General features: G+C 40.2%; 1 protein-coding gene across 5 annotated transcripts; it reads right to left on the reverse strand.

Moving 5' to 3' along the window:
* Positions 1 to 257: 257 nt before the first annotated feature.
* CILK1 (ciliogenesis associated kinase 1) lies at positions 258 to 23,958 on the reverse strand. Of its 5 annotated transcripts, XM_058801973.1 has the most exons (15): positions 23,847 to 23,958; positions 20,818 to 20,986; positions 20,541 to 20,669; positions 18,800 to 18,854; positions 17,249 to 17,370; positions 15,924 to 16,003; positions 13,366 to 13,498; positions 12,761 to 12,932; positions 12,047 to 12,214; positions 9,486 to 9,782; positions 8,216 to 8,406; positions 7,543 to 7,703; positions 6,144 to 6,275; positions 4,291 to 4,404; positions 258 to 3,838 (listed from the first exon to the last, which is right to left on the reverse strand). In XM_058801973.1, the coding sequence occupies exons 4-15, from the start codon at positions 18,851 to 18,853 to the stop codon at positions 3,684 to 3,686; spliced, it is 1,779 nt and encodes a 592-aa protein (XP_058657956.1). In that variant the 5' UTR covers position 18,854; positions 20,541 to 20,669; positions 20,818 to 20,986; positions 23,847 to 23,958; the 3' UTR covers positions 258 to 3,683. The 5 variants fall into 5 exon arrangements, with proteins under 5 accessions (XP_058657956.1, XP_058657952.1, XP_058657955.1 ...); XM_058801969.1 differs by lacking the exon at positions 20,541 to 20,669 and having other exon boundaries at positions 20,725 to 20,986; XM_058801972.1 differs by lacking the exon at positions 20,541 to 20,669 and having other exon boundaries at positions 20,725 to 20,907; positions 23,847 to 23,940.
* Between the last annotated feature and the right edge of the window lie 1,907 nt (positions 23,959 to 25,865).

A 25,865-nucleotide genomic window follows, 5' to 3' on the forward strand; every position in this document is an offset into this window, starting at 1 on the left:
TCAGAGGAGCTGACAGCCAAGAAAGACTAAGCAATCAGTTTTACAGGGAGCTCACAGTGTATTGCAGAAATTACATGCTTACACTCAAACCATGTGGCCAGTGAATGTGCAGTGTCCCTCCAAGGTGGCTTGTTAAAAAAAAAACCAAAACTAACCAACCCCAACCAAAAAAAACTCAACCAAACAAAAAACAAACTAAAGTGCTTTCATTAAAAACTGAATAAAAGAACAAGTCACTCAGTCAGTGGTTCCAAAGATAACTTTATTCTGGGCAGGACATTTGACACAGAAGGAATGAAACAAGCATTTAGAATGCTTCTGAACAAAAACACTGAATAAGCAAGAACCATTATTTCTCCACATCTCTGACAATTCCACCTCCTCCTTCCATATTAAGTTCTAAAATGTTCTTTCAGTACACATTTTCCTCCTCACATTATGGAACATCCTGCTCATATCAACAACCACATCAGATACAGGAACACCAAGAGAGTGGATTTTCTAGCTTTTTTTTCTTCTTGTTAACATCATGGCACTTACACACTGCTTTTTGGAAAATATGGATTACAGGGGTAAATGAATCCACTGTCAGACTCCTTTATTATTACATGTTATGCCTGAGAAAATGGAAACAGTACAATTCTAAAAACATTTTCCACAAAGATGCTAAATATTAAAGCACAAAGTAGTAGGTTACATGTCATAAATTCTCAGATATGCTGCTTGTCCAGATTTCAGTATATATATAAAGACCTCCATCTTTTCCATATCTGTATTGCACAGGGACAGCACAGTAAAATACATAAACTCAGCTCTATCCTGCTCAAAAAGAACTTTTCCAGCTTCAGTAAGAATGTGCTTGAGTAAAGGATACAGCCATTACATCTAGCTAATTTTCTGTCTCACTAAGTTAAAACTAGCTGTGATTCTCAATGTCAGGATTATTAGCTTTTTTTCCCAAAAATAAAAGGCTTTATCTTAGGAAAGTAGGAGATATATAAAAAAAGAAAATTATAACTTACTTTTCTAATCTTTTAACTGGACCAACTAAAGCCTGAATGCTATAGTCAAGAGAATCACAGATGGCCTGATAAATGTTCAGAGATTACAGGCCAGGTTCAGATTCATCCTGTGCTACTTAAATCTCACAGAGTTGTCCCCCTCCTAAGTAGACACTCAGGTATCTCCAGAATGTTAGTGTGCTCTCAAATGATACAGATTTCTTTTGGCATGATTTTCACTCACCAGGGGTGAGTCACCTCACAACAAAGGAGCTCACACTTAGTATGATGAATCCAAGCCTCAGCTGCCTGTTCTCATGACTTGTCTCCTTCCACTTGTAGGAACTAAGTGTACAGACCAGACTACTTGCATTGCCTACGTAGGTCTAGGGACACTGGGATAGGCTCAGGGTGTTCATTCTTGAGACAAATTACCTGGTGATAAAATAAATTAAATGATATGTTGACATAAATACAGGTATTTATTTCCAAGAGAAATAACTGTCTTTCCAGTTCTATGACAAATATACATATTTCCCTTTCCACTTACCCACAGACACCCATAAGTGTGCACTTCAGAAATCAAATGGCTGCTTTACTTTACTGCTAAGCATTGGCATCATTGCTGTGGAAGCAGTTAGGTATAGAGTTAGTACTTGCTATGCCCAGATAATAGGGCAGCAGGACACACAAGACGTCTTTGGAATGTGTAAGTCTTTCATGAACACTTTTGTTCTTTCTTTGTCTTGTACTGTCTCGCTGTGGGCTGAGCCTATAAAAGCAAACAGTGAGCAGTGCTCCCTGTGGTTCCCCCTGTAGCACTGAGCCAGCAGCCTGCCCTAGGGTACAGTTTCCTCAAAATCCCACACATTCACCATGGGAAGCACTGAAAAGGCCAGAATATGTTCTCAATCTTGACCACAGCAGCTGCCCCTTTTGTGTGCTGGCAGATCCCATGGAGAGGATCTCACTGACACAGAAACTATTCAATTCCTGTGAAATGGCTGGAAGCTGAGAAATGCACCTGCTCTGATCCCTTTAGGCTGGATTTAAGTCTCATAAATAAACTATTTTCCTGAGCTGATCACACAATGAGCTCAGTAAGATTAGTATTTCTGCACACTTCTGTAGGGAGGTGCATTTTCTCAGCACACTTCAGCTTTGGCAGCACTGCTCCAGAATGCAGCTATGGAAAGTCCTCTCCCACAGCATGGAACAGTTTTATCTTTCTTCTGTAGAAGGAGGTGCAGAACATATAAATGCTGATGGTGTTCTAAAAGAATCTTCTGCTGATGGCTGTACTCTGGCACTCCTTTCCAGAGTAGAACTAAACCAGATTATGGGGCTACTTCCTTTTCTCTATACCTTGATATAAATCATACTCTCACAAACTGAGTTAAACTGCTCTTCAAAGAACAGTTTTACCAATTTAAAATTTATCAATTTCAGTGAAATCAACCACAGTTTTACATTTTTTAACAAGACCACATAAGATCCCATTTTTTCCTGTAGAGCCTCTGGGGCTAATTTATGGAAGCTGACATATTCTTCACATTGTAAAAGATGTATTGAGTGAAGAAGAACTGAGTATAAACATAAGTGAGGTTAGACCAACTCATTTCCTCTGGGTTGTTTTGGTTTTTCAAGTTTTTTTTTCCTTAAGTGATTTAGAACAATTGCGAAAATTAAGTCAGCTGCATAAATTTTGTTTCCTTAAACTATGTTGCTGGCATATCATTAATATTTTGTTACTCTGAAACCAGTTTTATTAGTGCTATTAATTTATTGTTAATATGTTCTTAATATATCTCCAGCTTTTACATTTGCAACAAAAGAAAATGATGAAACAGAATCTCTTTTTTCTCCTTAGAAATCATTAGACCATTTACATGAATTTAACAGAGGTAGGTCCACATTCTATTTCATTGTGAACAATGCCAAAGAACAACTTTTAAGCAGGAAAAAGTAAAGCTGTGTCAGAAAACGGATCTACAGAAGAGTATTTACCCTTCACCAAACAAGAGTAAGATATGGTAAATCTGAATAGCAGTCCAACAAAAAACCTTTCAAAGGCAAAAATAAATTAAAAAAAGGTGCCTCCCACTATCTTTTCGCAGCCTCTCAGTAACTGTGAAGGAGAGTTTACAGTGTTAAGTCACTCACTCACTCTGATGTCAGTACGAAGCAATGAGCATAGACAACAGAAGTGTGGCACTGAGACATGGCATCACTTGAAATTACACAGCCTCAATTAGCACATAAAACTTCAGAAAATGTCTAATGAATGCCCCTTCCTCAGTACTTCTTCACTGCAATATTGCACCACGTTTTTTTTTTAATCCACTTCTATAAAAAAAAGTTGAGTCTCATAAAAAATTTAAATTTTTTAAAAGTTCATTATAAAAATTTACTGTATAAAAATGCCAAATACCCTAAGCCTTATATACAAAATGCATCACTTTTATGAAAATAACTGGACCCATGTATACAACAAAAACATTTTTATACAAAACGGTACAAGATTGCATTCAGATTAATGCAAAGTAGTAAAAACCCTCCAAAATGTCTCATTCATGTAAGATCTGCTCCTTTTCAATGCACAGGTATATAAAGCAGTATGCAATGTCCCACGTTGGACACCGTTTCGGGGATGCACGCAGTGCTCGGAGGGCACTCCCCAGGTCACCGGGGAGCGCCGTACTTGGCAGACCAGTCAACGCGGCCGTGGATGGGCTCCGCTGCCGGCGGCAGGGGCATCAACCGCGGCGAGCTCTTGGTGGGTGAGCTGAACGACGGCCACCCGAGAAGGGGCCTGACCGATGTCAGAGCTGCAAAATCTAAAGGACAAAACATTCTGTGATATTAAGGTTCAGTGAGAGCTGTCCACACTGAACAACAACTGGGTGCGGGTTCAGATCCTTACTTCTTCAGGAGGTAAGTCTCCTTTTTTAACAAAGTTTGCTGATGTGAAACAATAGTGGATCCAATCCCTAAAACCTTAGCAGACAAAGAGTATTGACATCACTGATTTGGCAAGTGTGAATTCTACACCAGCTCTCACAGCAATCATTGAAATAAGCTGTAGATAAACCCACATATTTAATAAACAAAAGTAAACACAAACCAAATCCTTCTCTATATGAAGTTCTGCAAGGTTACAAACAACACTTCTAGTCAGTCATATACTGACAAATAATATAAAGCAAAGATAGGTAGTTCAGTGCTGAATACATACAGCATTACTGGAGTACTGACCAAGGGATCAAGAGAACTTCAGTACTGGACTTACCAGGAGATGGGTCCACAACTGGTGCTAACTGAACCCTCTGCCCAGCAGAACCTACTTCCTTCTTCAGGAATGAAGGGACATAAGCATTTGTTAGACCACTTGATCCTATGGGCCCTGAAAGAAATGGCAAGGAACACCTGAACACAATGGATCTCCCATAATGGCAACAGGAGACAAAGGTATGCCCTGAAGGATCATTTTCAAGACCAAGCCTGATCATGGAATGATCAAAAAAAGAACTTAACTGAAGGCACTTGAAGTCCTATAGCTCCTATATAAACACCTGCATTCAGGAGAGCATCAGCATCAGACTGCATTAGAGATGAACGGAAAACATGTACAAATTGTACCTGTCAGAGTGAATGGCAATTCTCTCTGACATCTCAGCTTTTTCAAGGTTTCTCAAAGCTTTCAAAACTTAGCATTTCAATTGGAATTATCTTGCTTGACTTTCAGCAACTATGTGATAAGAATATATTGACTCATGTTTTCTATGTAGTGAGTCTGGGGCTTTGGTGCTACACAAAGTTCTTAGTGAAGCCTGTGAGAGCACAGCTTAAAAATGTGGTACAGATTCACATTTCAGATTTTGAAAGCCAGCTACAAAACTTGTCCCTAAGATGAGCAGGAACATATCTGACTCATCTGTAGGATAAGCCATAGAAATGGAACAAAACAGTCTAGAGTTGTTATAGCACAGAGGGGCACTAAACAAGATATCCTGCACAGAACAGGGCCATCACACATGTGCCTATGCTGTACTAGAGCAGTGGCAAAGCCTATTGTGGGAAATGATGGTAATAAACAAAAAAAAAAGAAAAATCTAATGACATCCTATGCTGCTACAAAAGAAGCAAAAACTTTTAAAAGAGTCAGGAAGGAGACGTGCTATGTTTGTAAAGGTTCTCATGTAGTTTAGCTATTTACAGTGTCCTCCCATCCTGAATCTTTAAAGAGTGATTTTCTGATTAAATTACATCCAAAACTTTAAGTTGTTGTTTTGGGTTTTTTTAACTTGATTTTCTAGAGGCCCAAAATGCTTCTTTGGGCCAAGATTCAACACAAACTTTGGCAATAAAACACTTTCAAAACAACATATGTAAAAGAATTATGGCACTGCAGAACTGTATCACATGAAAACATGAAGCCATGGTTTAGAGAGGAAATACATAGATACAATCTAAAAACATCAACGTGTTATTAACATGTTATATCTGATAAAAACTAATGTAAAAATCTGCAAATTAATTAGTTCAACTCAAACAGTGATTAAATACCTGAAATACCAAATGCCAAAAAAAAAAAAAAACTGAAGAAGAAAGATTGAAGAGTTTTGCTTTTTGTTGGAATTTTTAAACTGTAATTACTACATTATTTTAAACATCATCAACTGAAAAACACAGTAATAGAATTTCTTTGCTTAATTCATGTAACAAGAGTGGTGTGTATGGCTGGTTCAATTTATACCAGCTTCCTCATGTAATTACAGTGATTTATGTACCAGGTGGACTAAAATAGATTGGAAACAAGAAGACATGACTTAAAAAAACTGAAGAGAGAAACTGAAAGCAGGAGGAAGAATTTCAGATTGAAGGGACCTAAGCTGTCCAGCCTTCTCTGCATGGGGTACTTCAGACTTGTGACGTTTCATTAGAAGAAATGACTATGTTTCAGTTTAAGGCAGTCTCCCACGAAGAGCACTCATAATTGATTTTAACACAAAGAACAGACAGGGTAAACAGGTGTCATCAGAACTGACGTTTTGGAAATGGACGACTCCAAAATACACTGCTGGGAAATTGCACAGACATCACTTATTATCATTCCTCAGAGTTTTAAGCACACCTTCTTACCTGAATTCATCCTGTTGGTAGCACTTCCTCCCAAACCAGAGGTTTTCCCAGACAAATCAGAACTGGGCCAGTGATTAGATGGAACAGACTCTTTGTTTGAAGTGGAGACTATGCTATTCCTGGTGCTTATTCCTATATTGCAAAAATGCAAAGATTACTCCACTAAAATCCCTGTTGCCACACAGGCCTGCATTCATTCCACCTAATGCACAATCTTAGAGCAGATGTCTGGTTCAATTTAGCCAAAACCTCTCCCCTCTCATAACTCTGAATCACTCTCCATCCTCTCATTATACAGGAATGCTGGAACTAGCCACAGGCCCTAATCCTGCAGACATCATAATGTAAGCAGCTCCACCAGCATCAATGGCTGCTTATATCACAGGAGAGGGTCCTTACATCAAGGCCACAAACACTCTCATGTCACAGAAAGTGAACCTTGCTATGTACATGAAATCTGTGCTTCCAATAAAAGCCTAACAGCAACAAGATAACTTGAGAGGCAATAATGGCAATTCCATTTCTCATAGTACTGTACTCTTTGTCTCTACTGAAACCTCAGATTATGCAAACAGTTTGCACTACAGTTCACATGACACCTATTATTTGTTTTTAATATAGCTCCCATATTTAAGCAGGGTACCTAACATTCAAGAATGCACTCACAATTCAGGATATGGCTAAAAGCAGTATTGGGATCAATATGTTTTACAATTTCCTCTAGTAAAACAAGTTTTAGCTACCAAAACTCTAAGTGAGACAATTTGAAGTCAATTATTATTTCAGGAAAAAAGACTGAGTTTGCTGTCACAATACCTTCAAATTTACTTATTTAATTTTGAAGAAGTAGTACTACAAATGAATAAAAATTATTAATAGAAATTATGAGAAATAGTATACTTATATTCATCTCATTTTAAATGCTGTCTGCCTCCTGTACTTCATCCTGCCTCAGCACTGGTGTCAGTACAGCACAGGTTATCATGAAGACAGGCATGTAATTCTATTCCCACTACTAGTTTGCCTGTTGTTCATGGTACTATACGCTTATGAGGTAAACACACGGCACTTTCTTTTCCAGTCCAGAAGACCAGTCTTATAATTTTTAGGGAGACAGGGAGTAGTCTGGCACATATACAGACGTTTTCTAATGCACTTCCAAGTATAAAAGTATCCATCAGGAGGAAGAAGTACCAACAGTCCTGTCCCCTTGTTTGTACTGCTAGACTACTAGAATGCAGTTTGTGTCGTGGCCATTTACACTACAAGCTCTTTCTGTCCTCGTGCTCTTTGAGCAGTAGCCCACCTCCACAAATTCAAAGGGTAAGAGCTAATGTACCAATGACTATTTCATACTCCTGTTGGAACTGCAGGAAGAAAAGGAAAGTATTTTACTAACCAGGTCGATACCTAGAATGGTTTAAGTAGTGCTGCTTTGCTGCAGAAACTCGCAATGTAGGAGTGTCCTGCCGCAAAAAGGTCGCATGGGAAGTTCGTGCACTGCTGCCAGAGGCTGCAGCATCCAAAGGCTTCAGGTCCAAAATGCTTTCAAATCTGTAACTGAAAAATTGGTATGTATAGTCCAATTCTTATAGCACATGCTTATTCACAGCTTTTTCAACTATACTCCATCTCCAGGAATAATTTCCTTGTAATGTGTTTGCTACACCATAAACACACAGGCAACAGGGAATATTATCAACCTGAAGTCATGCAAGTGCCCCTGAAAATCACATCTGTGCTTCTAGTTCCCTTATATACTGCTTTTAAAGTTAGCAAGTTTCTCTCTTCTGTATACCATCCATGGAAACTGCAGCTTAGACTTATCCAAAACAGTTTATATGCGTGGAATATGTCAAAATTGTTCACATATAAAATTGAAAGTATATATTCAACAATTAACTTTGGGAGACTTACACCAGTTATAATTTTCAGTGGGAAAAAAAAGAACATGAAATTGTTGAGATATACATTTCTAGATACAAAGAAAGCATGAAGAGTAACATTACTAAGAAAGAGGAAAACAGCAAAGAAATAGACCAAATAGCACATATACATAAAAAACCCCTTACCTACAAAGAGTTTCATCATTCTGCCTCTTCTTGTTTTTCAAGTCCATTCTCATGATGGAAGAGCTGAAATCAAGGTCTTCCAAATCATCCCAGTCTTCAGAACTCTTAACTGTCCTGGGAAGATGCCCCCATCTTCGCCTAGGTTTTGGTTTAAGTTCACCATTTGTATTCTCAGATCCAGCAGATGTTTTCTGTTACAAAGATTAAAAAGAAACAAACCTACATGCTTAGACCACAATCTAGGTGACAGGAACAGAGAGGACTTTTTTTTCCTCTATCTCAAAGAGTAACAGTGATAGTAGAGCTGTAACAACACAATCTTTAACTTTCAATTAAACACCCTAAGAACACAATCTGTAGCCTGCTGACATTATTACATATCTTCTGCATTTTGTCCTGCAATAAAGCATCTTGAGTTTATACAGGAAGAAATTTATTGGGTCTCAATTGCAATTCTATTCATGTTCCAGTATGCATCTCCCAAACCATTACCTTATGCTCAATTTTTACTTCTAGACCCATGCTGGGAATATAAAACTGCATGAATGCTTATGTTTCCACAAGCCTGTGTCTAGACACCTAATTTTTTTTTCTCTTGCAGGACAGCACAGGCACAAATTTGTGTCTCTTCAGTCATTCAGACTCAGCAGTACATTTTGACTTTGTGTGACACTGGTCAGTACAGACTGCTTATGACTGACCCTGCAGCAGTAGCATTCACACTGTCTGCTCTCATCACCTACTTTATGAATCCAGTCTCCTCATTAGTAGACAGAAAGGGTACATTCTCATGCTGCAAGAAGGATCTGTTGGTTTCCATGTCCAGTTTGGAAGACCAAACTATTCTATTCCCAGTCAATAAACTGGATGCCTTAAATGGGTGAAGGCAATAGTCTCCCTCATTTCAATACTATTTAGCTTCATACTTTTCTCTCTGGCATCAATCCCATTAATATTTTGAACACTGTACATCCATTTTATTCATATGAAATCAGTGTAATCCTGTAAGTGGTGCAGGTGTAAAGGGTACCACAAAATGGCTCTAAAATGAGAAACTAACTTGCTTGTTTTAGAGCAACTGGATTTAGACTTCAAGAGAGAAACTTCCAGTTTCTAGCAGAAAGTTGGAACATTGGAACCATACTTTAGTTCCACTCACTGTCCTTTTAGTGAAGTACAAGCACCTTGAAAGAGAACGAGAAAAAGAAACACAAGGAAAGAAGCCAGGCACTATATCAGAAAGCTTATGTTATGCTAGATGGGTATTTACCTGCTGAGGAGCCTTATTGTGTAATGCAGGCAGAAGAACCTGGTTAGACTTGTCCTCCTGTGCATAGTTACTGTGCTCAGCCCCAGAGTTGCTTGTCTTACACGAGTACACCACATGCTGAGAAGACTGGCTTTGCTGAAAAGGCCTTGATGAAATTCGGGCATGAGGTTTCAGAGGGGGCTGCGCTGGAGGGACAGGCTTAATATGCAGAGACAATTTATTATGCAGGTCCTTTTGTTTTCCCAGTTCCTGAATGCCCAAGGCATGCCCAACCTGGAAGTATGAGTATCGAAGTGCCTGAAAAGTAATAAAGATGTTTGGCTTAGAAAACCAAAGTTTTTTATTTACCCCAGTCCTATGTGTCAGCATAAATTTAATTTCCTTTTTTCATGGGATAGGAAATAGTAGAAGACCCATCTCTCAACACTAGATTCCAGTGAGCACAATCCACTTCAAAAAAATGTTGCAATAGTAGAGAAATTTCAAGAGATACTGAGTTATCAAATCCTCTGTGGACTACTACAGAAGGAAAGGTTCTGCAGAATTAAGATAGTTAACCAGGTATATAGCAGCTAAAGGCATGTTTCATTACATGCTGTCTCTTCATATGTGTGTGTGTGAAACACATCCCCCTCATCATTACAGATTCAGCCAGCAAAACTCAATGACCCCAGATATATCGGCTCCATTCTCCATTTCTGAGACTGAATTAAGTGAAAGAAACACAACCCATATGGAAATTAGCCTCTACCTTTTCTGACAAGTTAGTAAAGATAGTTACTAAAAGTACTTTTATCTGCCTTACAAGTAATTTGGAAGTTGTCAGTAAAGGCAATTAATATATCTTGCTGTTTCAGGCACACTCATCTTCCCTTCCCAAAGACTTCTTACTTCAAAACGCTTCTAAAAGCTCAGATTCCTCACTCTATTTGTACTTTATTGTAAAACATCTGTTAATGCTTTTAATATTGTTACAGTCCGTGGTTTTTTGTTCTTCATTACCTTTGAGAGTTCATAATCTATTTCACTTTTTAACTGTTTTCATTAAATTTCAAGATTTTAATTGCACTTTATACTGAAGGTCTAATTAAATCACAAAGGTTCAGCTATGGCCCTTGAAGTCAAGTGTCAAGAATCCCATCTGTTTTCCATAAAGGTGCCCTGCTCATTGTATTAGTTGAGTACTACCCAAAACCAGCAGCTACCACCACCTGTATGTGCAATACCGATGACCTGGGCAAGGCTTATGCACAGGATGTTGGAACGTATCTGCAACGCACTTGAGCTGAGGCTGCCCAGCAAAAGCAAGCCTTACCCAGGCAACACTGGGCTGGAGGATCAGAGAGCAAGGTGGACTAACAGATGGCTGAAAGGTCAGTCCCAAAAGGTGGCAGTCAGTGCAACAAAGTTCTGGTTGGAGGCCAGGAAGTATCTGTGTCCCCAGAGGTCATTACTGGGCAAATACTGTTCCAACACCTCCATTAATGATGCTGCTGGTGGTGCAGAGTGCACCCTCAGCAAGTCTGCCGATGACACAAGTAGAAGGAGGGGCTGACACACTGGCTGGCAGTGCTGCCACCCAACAGGACTTTGGCAGGCTGATGAAATGGGCTGACAGGAACCTCACCAATTTAACCAGGATAAATACCAAGTCCCGGGAAGGAATACTCACATGCACCAGTCCATGCTGAGGTCAACCACCTGGAAAGCAGCTTTGCAGGGAAGGACCTGGTAGACACCAAGCCGAACATGGAACAGCTACCAAATACACCCTTGCTGCAAATAAGACTAAGTCCTGGGCTGCCTGAGCAGGAGTGTTGCCAGCAGGTCAAGAGCAGTGATCCTTCCCCTCTGTTCAGCACAGGTGAGGCTAAGCCTGGATTGCTGTGTCCATTTTTGGCCTCCCCAGAAAAAGAGATGGACACAGCAGAAAGAGTCCAGCAAAGGGCCACAAAGGTGATTAAGGGACTGGAGCATCTTGCATATGAGCAAAGACAGAGAACTGGGACTGTTCGGCCTGGAGAAGGTTCTTGAGGATCTTATCCAAGTATGCAAAAAGCAGAAGGGAAAGTGCAAAGGAGATTGACTGAGTCTCTTTTCAGGTGTGCCCAGTGACAATGGACACAAACTGAAACACAGGAAGCTCCTTCTGAACATCAAGAAACAGTTTTTTACTCTGAGAGTAACTGAGTACTGGCACAGGCTGCCTAGGGCAAGGTGACTGAACCAGAGTCCAGTCATTCTGTGGCACACCACAATGAAAGAACAGCAGCTCAGCCTTCAGCCATACATCCTACCTTCACTCGGCTGCTATTCATAGTGACTGCATTACACTTAATTCAAGTGTATTTATACATTTGATTATTAAGCACATACCCCAAGCAGTTGATGTTTCATGCAAAAGATTAATTACTCTCCCTTAATTACCCTCCTTTGTCTTTCAAATTGTTCTTGGATTCTCCTCCCGTCTAAGAACTGCACCCCTGAACAACTGCTAAATGACTGTTCCCTGCTGTAAAAGAAAAAAATCACAAGCAGACAAAAAGAAAATAAAATCAAACCTGACTAGCTGTTGGCCGCTTTTTGGGGTCCCACTGCAGCATGTCTCTCATGAGCTGCACTGCTTCACTGCTAGCATTAGGGATGAGAGTTTTTAGGTTGTTCGGTACACACTGAGGCCAGCGAAAATTCATAGAAGCTGAAAGTTGGTAGCCTTCAGGCCAGTCATTCTGCAAGAATGAGATTTTCAAACACAAAAAAAGTTCAGCTGTAAAGTATCAGTCTCTAAGCACACTAGCACATATTCTACCTGAAACAGACCATGTCCAGCTTACTCTGGTATTATATTGAAAATTTTACTATGAATCTTCACCCCAAACCTCTGGTAAGAGGTGAGTCTTGCTGTACATCTGACAAGAGTCAAGGGCACAAATGGAATGAGGAAGTAGGAATCTTGCCATGATCCCAGTTTTTAACCTCTTAAACCATAGGTTTTTATGCAATGTACAAGACAAAATTCAATTCCCACCTAATGAAATCACAGTCTAAGGACTTTGTTTGCTACGCAGGAGCCTATTTTTCCTCTTTATGTGTCAGGTATAGCATAATTACTGCACAGAAAGTAAGTTTTAATTTTGTTTACTGCATCTGAAATCAACAGCATAACTTAACAGTAAGGAGGAAAATGTATTATTTTTATGCTTACTGCTACTGTGCCATTGTGTACTGTAGAACAGCTGCAGGATTACTGCAGTCTGGAATATCACTTCAGTTACCTTTTTTGGCGTCCCTAAGACTTGGCAAATTTTGAATATAGTATCAATTTCACTGGCGCCTGGGAAGAGAGGCCTCAGCGTGTAAACTTCTGCCATTATGCACCCAACAGCCCAAATATCTATTGGAGAGCTATAGCAGGTGGATCTCAGAAGTACTTCAGGAGCCCTGTACCTGTAGAGGAAAGAAAGAAAAGGAAATCCCAACAATCAACACAATTCAAACATACATGAAATTGCTCACCTCTTCATTCTTTGCTATTAAGAGCAAACATTCTTTAAAAACCTCCTCTCCTCTCCTGTACACACTTTTTTCTTTTCTTGATTAAAACTACATAATCTGCTGTAAACTCTCTCACACCTTGCTGACACAGCAATCCTAGCACATTCCAACCTGCCTTACTACACTCCCGCTCTGCTCCAGGGCTGTTGCTATCTGTAAACTATCTTGCACTAACTGAAGCTTTTCAAATTATACCAAGCCTAAATAAAAGTTTCCTAATGAGGAGGCATCAAAAGTAGTACAACAGCCAGCACGAATTCAGTACTGTACTACTTTCAAGTGTTGATTGCAAGCTCCTACAATGTAAGTGAGCACTAGCACTTACCATCTTGTGGATACATAATCGGTGTAAGGAGGTCGAGATCGGATTTCTCGGGCTAAGCCAAAATCTGCAATTTTCACAAGTTCTGGTCCCATGCAAAGCAGGTTTTCAGGTTTCAAGTCCCTGTGAAAGAACCCTGAAATTCAAATGAAATAGTGATGTGGATTGCAATGTCACTCTTAGCTGCATCCTTTATTTTCCAACTGGATAGTTTCACTTTTCATCATTGAAGCTGGAATAGCACCACACAGGTATCAAAGTCCTATGTGATCAGCAGAGCTCATCAGTACAGTGTTGTTCAGTTAGAACAGTGAAGTATACACAAGCTGGCTATCTTGTAACAATTCAGAGCATTTATTCAGACAGCTCTCTTTCATGTGACACTTCTCTAACATAAAAAAATTTCCACCATTTTAATGCTAGTTTCATTCTAACTGGAAACTGACCAATGAAGTTATCAATCAATTATATAAAATTTTATTTTAAACAGAATATAAATTTAAATGAGGTTTTTTGCACTTCAAACTTTTTTTTTTAATCTGAGAACACAATCGGCAAGCACTGAGCTACTCAACACCACATAAGGAGATCTCAGTGTATTTTTTTAGTGTTCCCTGCATGCAGCAAAAACTGATCATGAATGAATGCTTGGCAAGAGCTCTTTTAATACAAATGAGAGAAGAGGGCTGGTGTATCAGTGACTACTGTCTCTGAAATTTGCTTCCACCATTAGCCTGGAAATCTTGTCCTGCTTCTTTCTTGCAAGTACCTGAACCACTGTTCCAAGACACAGCTCCCTCTGCAGTACCTAACTGAAGCTCTCAGCTCCTTTCCAAAGACTCCAATATACTTACTTTTTCCATGGCTTTGAATATGTTCCCACAGAAAATGGACTAAACATTGACATAGGATATTTCCACATTGTCCAGTATAACTAGATTAGCTTCTGTTCATTAGATTAATGCATAACAGCACTGAAGACATAGTGCTGTAGGTATCTACTAACCAGAAGACTGCATCCTTCCTAGGGATGTTCAGTTATTATTCTGGTGCCAGACTGAATTACTGCTTCTTTGTGAAAGGTACCAGGCAAATCAATCAAGGCTGTTCTTAGCATTTAGTACAATCACTTCTGTATTTTGCTGCACAGACATTCACCAACAGAATGTCTGTGAGGCAATTTATTTCATGACAAACTTGTAGATAGAGCAATCCGTTGTGTACTCAAATATAAAAAGATGCTTAAGAGTTTGGATGGACAAAGAATGTAAGAAGTTTACTTGACAAGCATTTCTATGCTACACAGGAGCAGAATAGAGAAAAGAGAGAGGGAAAAAAACGCTCATGTGATTTTTTCCAAAACTGGTGTGGAGCGAATCTTGGGATACTCATTCTTACTCTGTGAGCCACAATATCACCACAACCATCCTGCTGAGCTTGCCAAATATTTCCAGGTGTTCTTAACTACAGATTTGCAACACCTTGGCAGAAATACAAGTCTAGTGTGGTAGCAGGTCAGTGAGGAAGGCAGTTTTGACACAGAACTGTTCAGTCTCAACAAGCTATAGTAAGCTAAATAGCAATATAAGCTGTCCTGAAATGCTGCGATCCATTTGGCAATTCACTGAAAAAAGCTGGCTTAGATTTTTGCAAATCAAGCATAACATTTTTCTATACATATTTTTGTTTACATATGTATGTTTACATATTATGTATATTCACATATTATGTATGTCACCACAACAGACTGGAATTTATAGTTAGGTTTCAGATGAGTATCCAAGCCCCATTAGAAGAGTGAATAAAGTAATTAGCTGGAAAGTATTTTGCAAAACACAGTTAAATGTGTTCTTCAAGAGAACTGTAATGCTGGACCTTATAAGCATTTCACTTCCAGGACTCTGGCCACCGATGTCAGTTCTCTCTGATAACCCACAGAGCTGCCCAGCACCAGACCCCTCACTTTATCTAGTGGACAGAATTGCAGGGGTCAGCAAAAAACAGTGCGGAAGCTTTTGTTAAAATAAGATGTTTGTTTTGAGATTTTTTTATTAGTTAAGTGGGTCTTGTTAGTACTGGCTGGTACATCAGCTTTACCTTTTACCATTGTTATAAATATTAGTCAGAAGCCCATGCAACAAAAGCTGCTTGTCACTCAGACTTTATTACTTTAAATATATCTTATAGAAAATGTGTGTTTTATTCAGGTGTCTGTTAGTACCTGGAAAAAAGAGTAATTTCTTCTTTATTCTCAGTCTCAGGGGATCTTTAAATCTATCAAGAAATGTGTTCATTAATATCCAATGAGTTTGAGTGGCCAGCTGCCAGACTGAGAAAGTGGAAATCTACAAAAAAGGAACTGAGAAAACCTCCAGAATGAAGTATTAGGCAACTATAAAATACAGGTGTTTTCAATCATCTGAATCTCTCATACAGAGCCATTCTTTTGATCATTCCTTCTACTGAAGTTAGTAATGCAATTGCTTGTGTATTAATCAAAAAACTTACACAAACACTATCTGTCTTTAATTCAGAAGGTTTATAGCAAAAATGTAACCTACCATGCTTATGAATAAATGCAAGCCCTTGCAGGATCTGATACATAATATTCCTAACTGTAGACTCAGGGAACAGTTTGTTTCTGTGGAATAAAAGGGAAGAAATAAATATTAATTACTAAATTCATACATTAGCTTATGCTATCTAAAGAATCAAAGATTAAAGGTAGCAATGACAAATAAAACTGCTAGTCAGCTTTGCATATTTGCTTACCTTCTTTTCTTGTTACAGAAGAAATTCTTATTTCTTATTCTACAGTCCCTTTGCACAAAACTGGCAATTAACTACGAATTAAGGAAATAATTCACATTCTTAAAGGTCTGACTTACACAATGTTTAACAAGTCCATGGCCTAGCTAAACTGTAGAGTATGATGCAAAACATACTCTTAGAAACATCCTGGTTTTTTGTTTTTGTAAGAAGGTAGGATATCAAGCATTTCTGTGACTTCCCAAAGATAATTGGGTTCTGTTATAGACTTGAACAATTTCTCCAAAGTTCATTATTTCATATAATATATATCCATATATGTGCCAAATTTAATTACAGTTTTCTATCCCTGCACACACATTGTGTTTTTATGCTTAAAAAGGTATTTCATGTGGCATTCACATAGATATATTATAATTATAACCTTACTTTCTTAAATCAAGGAAGATTCTTGTCATCTGCCAGGCTCATACTATGGTCCACAGAGAGAAACAATTCAAAGCAGGAAATTTTGCCCTCACTTATCCTCTGGTGGATGTTATCATGGCCCAAAGGCTAAAATTAAGACTTTCTTAATGGTCCAGCAAATACCAAGCTACATTTTATTCAGAATGATGACAAATGAAACAAGCAGTCTTTGGTCATGTCAGTTCAAACAGCAAGGAAAAATAATTTCTGGAAGCAATCCAAAATTTGATACCTCCTGATTACTGTTCCAACTACTTTTTATTTACTCATTTATTTGAGGAAGCCATAAAAGAAGAGATGGTGATACCAATTTCTTATTAAAAAGCACCACTGGAGTACTTACATAGAAGTCAGAAGTTCTAGGTCCAAGGCCTCTTCAGTGTGAGGACTATTAAAACCCACAGTTCCTACCTCTCAAAAGAACACCCTACCACACTAATGTGGGATAAGGCACTGGAAACTCCCACTAGACTGGCTGGGATATGCTCAAAGGGGACAGTCACAGCTCCTGCTGCAGCCTGCAGCTTTAAGCTATAGTGATCCAAGCCTGAACAAATAATCCGAAGTCCTTTGAACAGTATCAGGGGTGTTAAAAGCACATTACACAAGTAATTAATTTATATCAGGAACAGGTGATGCTGTAACATACCTTTCTTTCATTAACTGATAAAGATTTTCCTTCATGTACTCAAACACAAAATACAGATGATCATTTTCCCTGATAACTTCTTTCAGCTTTACCACATTGGCATGGTTTAATTTCTTCAAAGACTAGAAACAGAAAATACAAACAGGATTTTACAAGGGTCTTAATATAGGGAAGGAGAAAAAAAAGCCAAACTTATTTCATTATTGCAGAAGGATTAACATCAAAAACTTTCTGGTGTCTTAAATAATCAGACAGCTCTGAGAACAAAGACCAGATCTCCAAGTATTACAACATGCATATACAGTCTGTACAGCAATTTAATGTGCTGGTCATTCAAAAGTCAGATATCTGCTGTCACTGTCAGCACCAAAACAACTGCATTTTCTCTGTAAGAGACTTCCTAATGGCAGAATTTACACTCTTCTTGCACCTGCACTGGCTACAGTCAGGTTACAGTCAGGACCCCTGGAAAGTCTTCCTTGGTATTGTGGATTAACTTTTGCCGGCAGCTGAGCTTGTTCAGCCCCCCAAGTGGGATGGGAAAATAATCAGAAGGGCAGAAAGTGAGACAACTCACAGGCTGAGATACAGAGTTGAATGGGTAAAACAAAAGTCAAGCATGCAAACAAAGCAAACTAAGGAATTCAATCACTGCTTCCCAGGGACAGGCAGGTGTTCAGCCACCTCCATTACAGCAGGGCTCTATCACATGTAATGGTTCCTGGCGAATCAAATGCCATCGCTCTGAAGGTCTTGTGCTTCCTCCTCCTTTCCCCAGCTTTTATTGCTCAGCACAATGTTACTTGGCATGTCCCTTTGGTCAGCTGTCTTGGCTGTGTCCCCTCCCAGCCTTTAGCCCACCTTCAGCCTACTCACTGACAGGGAAGCATGAACAACAGAGAGGGCCTGAGGTTGCCAAAGCACTGCTCAACAATAACTAAAACGTACCTGTATTATCAAGACTGTTTTGGTCAGAAATGCAAAAATCAGACCCATAGAAGCTGCTACAAAGAAAACTAACTCTACCCTAGCTAAAACTACCAAACTTGGGTCTTCCTTCTGTTCTTAGATTTTCAGTGCATTCAATGTCCATTTTTACAGGGTACTGTAAGAAAAATGACCTAGGCATGTTTCTGCATGTTTTCAGTGCTGACCATAAATTAAGGAGGCCCCTAGAGCCCACCCTCCAAATTTTGTTGGCATCAGAATTTCATGCTGTAAGTCTGTCCCCAAGCCAACTACAGAGAAACAATTACATGTACAAAAGTTAATCCTGCACAAAGGGATGTGTTCTCAAGCTCTGAAAAACAAGCACCAATCAACTCCAGGTGTTGTGACAGGAGAGCTCTCACTCACACACTCCTCACTGCAGCTCTCTACAACTAAATAATTTTATAAGACACTCCCTTCTAATGCAGAGTCAGGAAACAGAACAGTAATGTCATATGCTACAGCTCACTTTGGGAGTAGTGTTTTGACACAAGAGTTGTAAGGAATTTGATGTGACAGTGATCACCTAATTTTAAGTCAACCACTGAACAAAACAAGTACCTTAACCTCTCGAAGGTTCATGCACTCCTCCCAGGAATAAAATTTCCTCTTCATTCTACAAAAGTAGAGGGAAAAAGAATGACTAATGCATTGAAAACATCAGCTGTTCTTAGAACCAAAAGCCTCACTGCATATTAACAATTCAGTTCTTCCATCAGAATTTAAGACACTAGCTCATTTGTCAAAAAACTTTACATCTCTAGACAAGGTATAGTCAAGTTGATTTACTAGAATACACACTCAAATAGAATTACAGTCAAATTAACAGTTACTATTACACAGGACTGCATTTTTCTGTATATAAACCTTGCTGAAAATAATTCAGAGCCTTCAACAAGCCCAGGCATGCTATTTTTCTTTCTGATATAACAATGTGGTAGAATAGAGTCTAACTGTGAAAAGAACAAGGATAGTTTTGACAGTTTTGACACAAATCAAATGAAGATCCAATCACTTCACTGGATCTCCAATTTTATCATATTCTCCTTGCTCCTCTTCTCTATTTTTGATTTCTCTGTGATTTTAGTATTTGGCTGTATTTCCACATTTTCCTTTGTCCACTATTCCCCATGTTTCTACTTCCCTTGCAAGGTGCATCTATCATGCCAACTGCTTTTCAAATTCTGCTTTCCCCTTCAAGTTTATAAGCAACTCTGCTTCCACAGAAACAAAGTGTGTGGAAGTTTTCTCCCAAGCCAGACTGTAACTCTGAACACAATATTTGTGTGTAATGTATGGTCCTGTATGTTCATACAGATTTTGATTACCACTCAGTTCTTTAAGATGTAACTCTATGCTTTAGGACCAAAAGGATGAAGACTCACACATACATGCACACAGAAGATCACAGATTAAAACTCACAAAAATACTCAACTGTGTAGAGTCTAGATTTCAGAGGGAGTTGAGCACTCTCTGAAGATCTGAGCCTTTGCCTTTAATGATAATTCAGTATTACTTATTATTGCAGCAAGTTTCCTGTTTGAGATGGGCTCTCACAATTAGAGTAAGAACTACAAGCCCTTCATGCCATTAAGGGGTCTGCATTTTTTTTCAGCAGAGTTTTTGCAGTTACTGTCTCGTGTACTCAGTTACCGGGCCACTTGTGTTTTCAACAAAGGATCAGCATTAACACCTAAGTGAGAGAATACTTCTGATTTGTTCTGATTTTTCTGAGTTTTTCCCATACTGCAAACTGAAAATTAAAGCAAGACCTTCTAAGCAAGGTCTGATACAGGCAAAATACCCTTAGCAGAGGGGATTTAGAAAGTTGATAAAGCCAGCTATTGGCTGCTCATACAAAACAGCATTGTACTAAAAGCTCTTTTGACAAGTCTGTCCCTTGCATTGGTCAGTATTTCAGGAAGGTGCCTGCAATGCTTTACAGCTGTCTCTTACCAAAGCTAGGACAAATAAGCCATTTAAAAATTAAAGTCACTACTGAAGCAGAACAGAAAAATCAAGTGTATTTCTCAAGGGATTTCAAGAAAATCTTAAGTTGAAAAGACCATTATGTCATAGCATAAAAGATACAGATAATGGGCAATGAGATCAGTTGTGTTAATTATCACTGCAGTACTAATATTGCATTGAAAATTAGACTACAAAATATATGTTTCATGTATGCAGCAGCAAAAGGGCTGTAGATTCCAAAGCAGCACTGCAGAATACTTTAAGTAATATGTAAAACTCGTTTGCACATAGCAGCAGTGTGCTGTTACACAATAAGCCTATATATCTCACCCTCTTTATCTCCTGCTGAGGCTTTGCAGGATACAAGGCACTTTTTCATGCTGCCCAAATACAACTCCACACTAAAAAGCTGCACGGAATGTGAAGTACTCAAACCAGCATGACCAAGTTGATGCAGACCTAGAAAGGAAAAACCTGGACTATGCATTATTAAGTAATGTATGAGAACACTTACTTTTTAATGGCTATTAGCTCTCCAGATTCAATGCTTCTCCCTAGGAGAACAGAGCCGTAGGTCCCATCACCAAGCTGTCTGATAGTTTTGTACCTATTCATGATGAGGGTACTTCAGCTGCAAGCGCATTTCAGTCCTCGGCGTTTCCTGTGGTTTTTCTCCTCCAAGTGTAACCAGTTCTTTCTGTGGCAGCATAAATACAGAGCACTCAGGACAGTGTGAACAGTTGCAGGAATCATGTTTTCAAGATTTAGCCTTCGGTCTGAAAGCACAGAACATAATCCATTTGATTTCTGTACCCTTCTGAGATTGCTTGTTTGCAGACTCCACTCTCCTCCAAGGGAACAGTCCCTGGCAGCCATACACAAACACTTGTCCTGGAGCCTCACCAGAAAGGGCCAGCCTGTATCTGGATGTAACTGGGTATAATCCCCAAAGCCAGTCCCAAGCTAAAGCTAAAGGTACCTTACAGAAAGCTTGCAGGGAGCCCTAAAGGGAGACACTACTGCTAAAGTCACAGGATAAAGTCTCATGGCCTGGACAAAATCATCTGCTAGCAGAAAAAATTAAGCTTTACAATACAATAGGACGGGATCTGTCCTAGCCAGATTTTTAGGTGTGTAAGTCATCACCTTACAAGTCACACTGCCATCAGCTACACCAATATTCTGAATTTCCATATGGTCCTATGTGAGAGAGCATAGCCATATGCATTCCTTTAAACAAAGTGTGCAGAGGAAGAATATTACATTCATGTCAGGTAAGACCAAATGTATTTTACTACAGTAACTCTAAGCATGAATCAGTCTCTAGAAGTAGTGGCATCACCAGATTATCTACCAAATCTTTTGTTGTGACACTGCATAAACAAAAAAAAACCCCATAGAACAGTTTGAATTGGAAGGCACCTTAAAAATCATCTAGTTCCAACCCCTGTGCCATGGGCTGAGACTCCTTCCCATACCCAGGTGCTCAAAGCCTGACCCAGTCTGGCCTTGAATCCTTCCAGGGATAGGGCATCCACAGAATCTCTGCTGGATAATAAAGCAAAAAACTTCTTGTTTCTAGTTTAATGTAATTGTTGCTGGTATTTCCTCCACCATAGCTTAGAAAAAATGGAATCTATTCTATGTCAACTAATCATATATTTGAAATAAAATTCCCCTGCAATGAAGGTTTGGTCACTTGCATTATCTTATTCTTCACCCCTTAAAAAGACAATACTCATGACTTGTGACTTTTGCCTTCTGTAATGTGTATTTTAACTACATTTTCTTTTTTTTTTTTTTTTCTGTAGTAGCCTTGTATCTTCCTTATTTCACAAAGTTGCGTTATGATTTTAGAGGTAATGGGATTATGTTACTGGAACTCTGAACTGACATCAATGCAGAGCCACAATCCTGTAGATGCAAGATGTTGTGAACATCCTTTATTTTCCATCTTCTAAGCCTACTAGCCCCACTACTACTGATACAGGAATGAAGACCAGGAAATCTGAAGTTAGAAGACCTTTTGACAATCTACCCATTGTGCAGCACGTCTCTAAATCTATCTCAGACACCGGTCAGTGTCTCAGACAGGCAGGAGGAACTGCCCTGTAGCAGTATCTGTTTCTTTCCACACACTCACTACTACAGAGACCCAGGACTGAGCACCTTACATTAGAGACCTAACCCCGCATTTTGTACTACTTGCCAAGGAAGACAGAGCCTGTCCCTAACAACAGCAGTTTCAAGTACCAGTTCCTTTTTGGCTGGTTTTCAGACTGTGCACCTGAATAGCACAAAGCTATGTTCAGTTAAAAAGCTTTAACCTGCTTACTCCAACTGGTCAGTGACTGGATGGCAGCTCAAAAGCCTTTGTTCTGATCCCTGGCAACAAGATTCCAAACAATGACACCATCTTGCATGTTCTCCTAGTCTTAAAACCTAAAATGTACTAATATCCAAACAATTTTATACAGTAATTTCAAATCATCACAGTTGGGACTTGTGGACTCTTCTGCACACACTGCCCTGATGATACAGTTCTGAAACTGTGATCCTAACAGCTGTGATGTCTTAAAATTCAGACTGCTATGCTGTCCCTGATTTACCATTCACATATCCCTTTCAGGGAACTGTGACTGAAGAGTAGAGGAGCACCCTTGCCTCATATTTGAGAACCACAGCAAAACTAAAGATGTTTAACACTACTAGCAATAATCACCAATGGCTGGATAGATTGTTTGATGTCTCTTGAACAGATGCAAGTGGTGAACCTAACTATTTATTTATTACTGAGGATACTAATTAAGGGCCTCTCCTTCCCACAGCCACCAATTTTCAAAACGACTTGTATGAAATTATCTTTGAAATTGTCAAATGTGACCAAAACAGACTAACTGAAATATTTTTGAAGAACAAAAGTGAGAAAAAAAACCCAAAACAAAAACCAAACAAATCAACAAAAAAACCCAAACACACAAAAACAAACTCCCCAAAACAACAAAACCTCCTAAATCCAAAACCAAACAAAAAACCAAAACACAAGAAAACCAACCCCCACCCAAATGAAACAATACCCCAAAAAACAAACAAAAAACCCCCAAACCCCAACCAACCAAAAAACCCCCCCAAAATAAACAAACAAACAAAAAACTCCAAGGAAACCAAAAACAACAACAAAACCCCCAAATCAGTCAGAAAACACTTATTTCAATGAGGAATTAATGCTAAAAAACATGCCAGGATGCACAGAAATTAACCTGGCTCCCCTGGAAGCACAAATCCACCTGTGTGAAAACCCACTGACAAAGCCTGAATGAAGTCTTTGCTGGTTAACTCAATCAGCACCATTTCTTGTTAATAGTGAGGTTGTTTTAAAATCTACTTTACTTGGCCTTCAGACTGTTTCACCCGAGCCCCACTGAAATTACTGAAAAGAGCATGAGTCTCCAACAAGCAGTCTGCAGAGCTACAACACGTATCATCTAATCTAAAAATACAATCTACACAAATTCGCACCACCAGAGAATGTAAATATAAACTGCAAAAATAATTTAAAACAAAAAGTGTGTTGATACTACAGAGTAAAATGTAAACCCCTTATTTCCACCGTGTTGTAACTCCGAGTTACCTTACCTATACTTTTATTCCCTTAGAAATCGAACAGCAAAACGCCTTTAACAGCAAGTCTAATTCAATATATCGAGAATGCTTTTTAACTAAGTACAACTCAAACCTACTGTTGTCGCTTATGAACCCTTTAAATACGTATTCACTCCAGTCTGAAGTGCTGAAGCACCGAGAACTGAAAGCGAAACTGGCTCACTGTGCCACAGCCGAGAAACGCAGACAGTAAACAAACAGCATGTGCCTTTCTAAACTCGTCCTGCGCCGTAGCAATTACTCGAAGGTACTGCAAGCAGGCAGCAGTGAGAAAGGCGCGGTTCAAAGCCTTTGGCGCGGTCCCCGCGTTTGTCACGGAGAGCTCCGGGGGTGCCCCATGAGCCGCACACGCAGGCAGGGACAGATGAGCGATGGCGGGTCCGCCGCTCAGGCCAGCTCCCGGCTCCTGCCCGGCCTCCGCTGCGGCGGCGCCCGACCCCCAGCCCCGGTACACTCGAGTGCCCCCGTTCCTCGCCGTACGGGACCGCGGGTCCCCCGGCCCGCCGTGCCCGTGCCCGGCAGGACTCACCGCGGACGCGTGTCCCCGCTGGGGCCCGGCCTGCGGACAGGCCCGGAATGGCGGCGCCGCCGCCCCGCGGAGCAGCTGCGGCCCAGAGCGGCCCCGGCCCGGCCCCCGCGCCCCCGGCCCGCCGGGGCTCCCCGCGGGGGGACAGCGCCCCACGACTGCGGCCGGGGAGCCGCCGGGCCCCTCGCAGAGGGGGCGCTGAGCTGGGTGTTAACGAGAAAGAAACAAACAAACCATCTCTGGAGCATCCCTCTTAGGAGAGACTACGGGAGCTGAGCCTGTTCAGCCTGGAGAGGACTGGGAGGGGATTTCGTTGATGCGTCGACGTATCTCAGAGGTGGTGCCAAGAAAGATGGTGCCAGACTCTTTTCAGTGGTGCTCAGTGACAAGAGGAGGAGCAATACCCATAAACTGAAACACATGAGGTTCCATTAACCGTGAGGAAGAACTTCTTTCCATTGAGGGTGGCAGAGAACTGGGACAGGCTGCACAGGGAAGGCACAGAGTCCCTCTCCGGAGACAGTGAAAAGCCACCCTGGATGTGTTCCTGTGTAACCAGCTCTAGGTGACCCTGTCTTGGCAGAGGGGTTGGTCTAGATGACTTGCACAGGACCTTACCAACCCTAACAGTTCTGTGATCCTTGTGAAAACAAAACCCAGCCGAGCAAACACAAACCCCACACTGATGGGTGTCTCACATCTCAGAGAGGAGTTTAAACAACAAAACTAGAATGCAGAAATACCAAACTGTGAGCAAATGGGAAGAATATTGACATTTTAAGGGGGGCCTGTGCCTTCCTCACCCAAGCACCAGCAGCTCACCCTGGCTCTGACAGGATCAGCTTAAGACATAACGGGAAGAGCAGTAAAAGGAAAACAAGGAACAAAAATTTGATCTAAAACAATTGATTATCAAGACTGTAACAGTGATTCAGGAAATATCAGCTTCTTTTTACACTTCATCCCTTAGGTTTAAAAAGTAAAGCATATAGAGTTAATTCCCAGGGTTTGGAAAGACAGGATGAGCTAGTGCTGTAATTCAGGAGTACAGTGTAGGACATGTCGTTCAGTGCTAAAACAGGTATGGGGAAAAACAAAGCCCTGGGTGCCTCCCCCACCCCACCTAGTCAGAGGCTAATCTTTATATTTACAGGAATATATCATAAAGACTCAAATTCCCTTCAACAGACAGACATGATTCTCAGTGAAGCCAGGAGGAGCAGTGTTCACTTACATGAGATTTCTGCTTAAGCCACCCATATTACAGCCCACGTGCACAATCACGTATTAGCACTCAGCCCTTCGACAGCCACAGGACAGCCACAGTTTTTCTGTTGTTACAGGCAAGGCTTTTGCATTCCCAATAGAATAATAGAATTATTTGGATTTGAAGTGACCTTAAATATCATCTAGTTTCAACCTCCCTGCCATGGGCAGGGACACCTTTGCCTACACCAGGTTGCTCA

Source organism: Ammospiza caudacuta, chromosome 3 (genome assembly GCF_027887145.1).
Source record: "Ammospiza caudacuta isolate bAmmCau1 chromosome 3, bAmmCau1.pri, whole genome shotgun sequence".
In the NCBI taxonomy this organism is placed as follows: domain Eukaryota; kingdom Metazoa; phylum Chordata; class Aves; order Passeriformes; family Passerellidae; genus Ammospiza; species Ammospiza caudacuta.

What these genes read in the sequence shown, in the direction of transcription:
- CILK1 (XM_058801969.1), bottom strand. Translation starts at nt 20,825, where the DNA reads ATGAATAGGTACAAAACTATCAGACAGCTTGGTGATGGGACCTACGGC. An exon ending in GAGCTAATAGCCATTAAAAA is followed by an intron (nt 18,855 to 20,724) that starts GTAAGTGTTCTC and finishes CTACTTTTGTAG; the next exon opens with AATGAAGAGGAAATTTTATT. An exon ending in TGAACCTTCGAGAGGTTAAG is followed by an intron (nt 17,371 to 18,799) that starts GTACTTGTTTTG and finishes TTCTGTTTCTAG; the next exon opens with TCTTTGAAGAAATTAAACCA.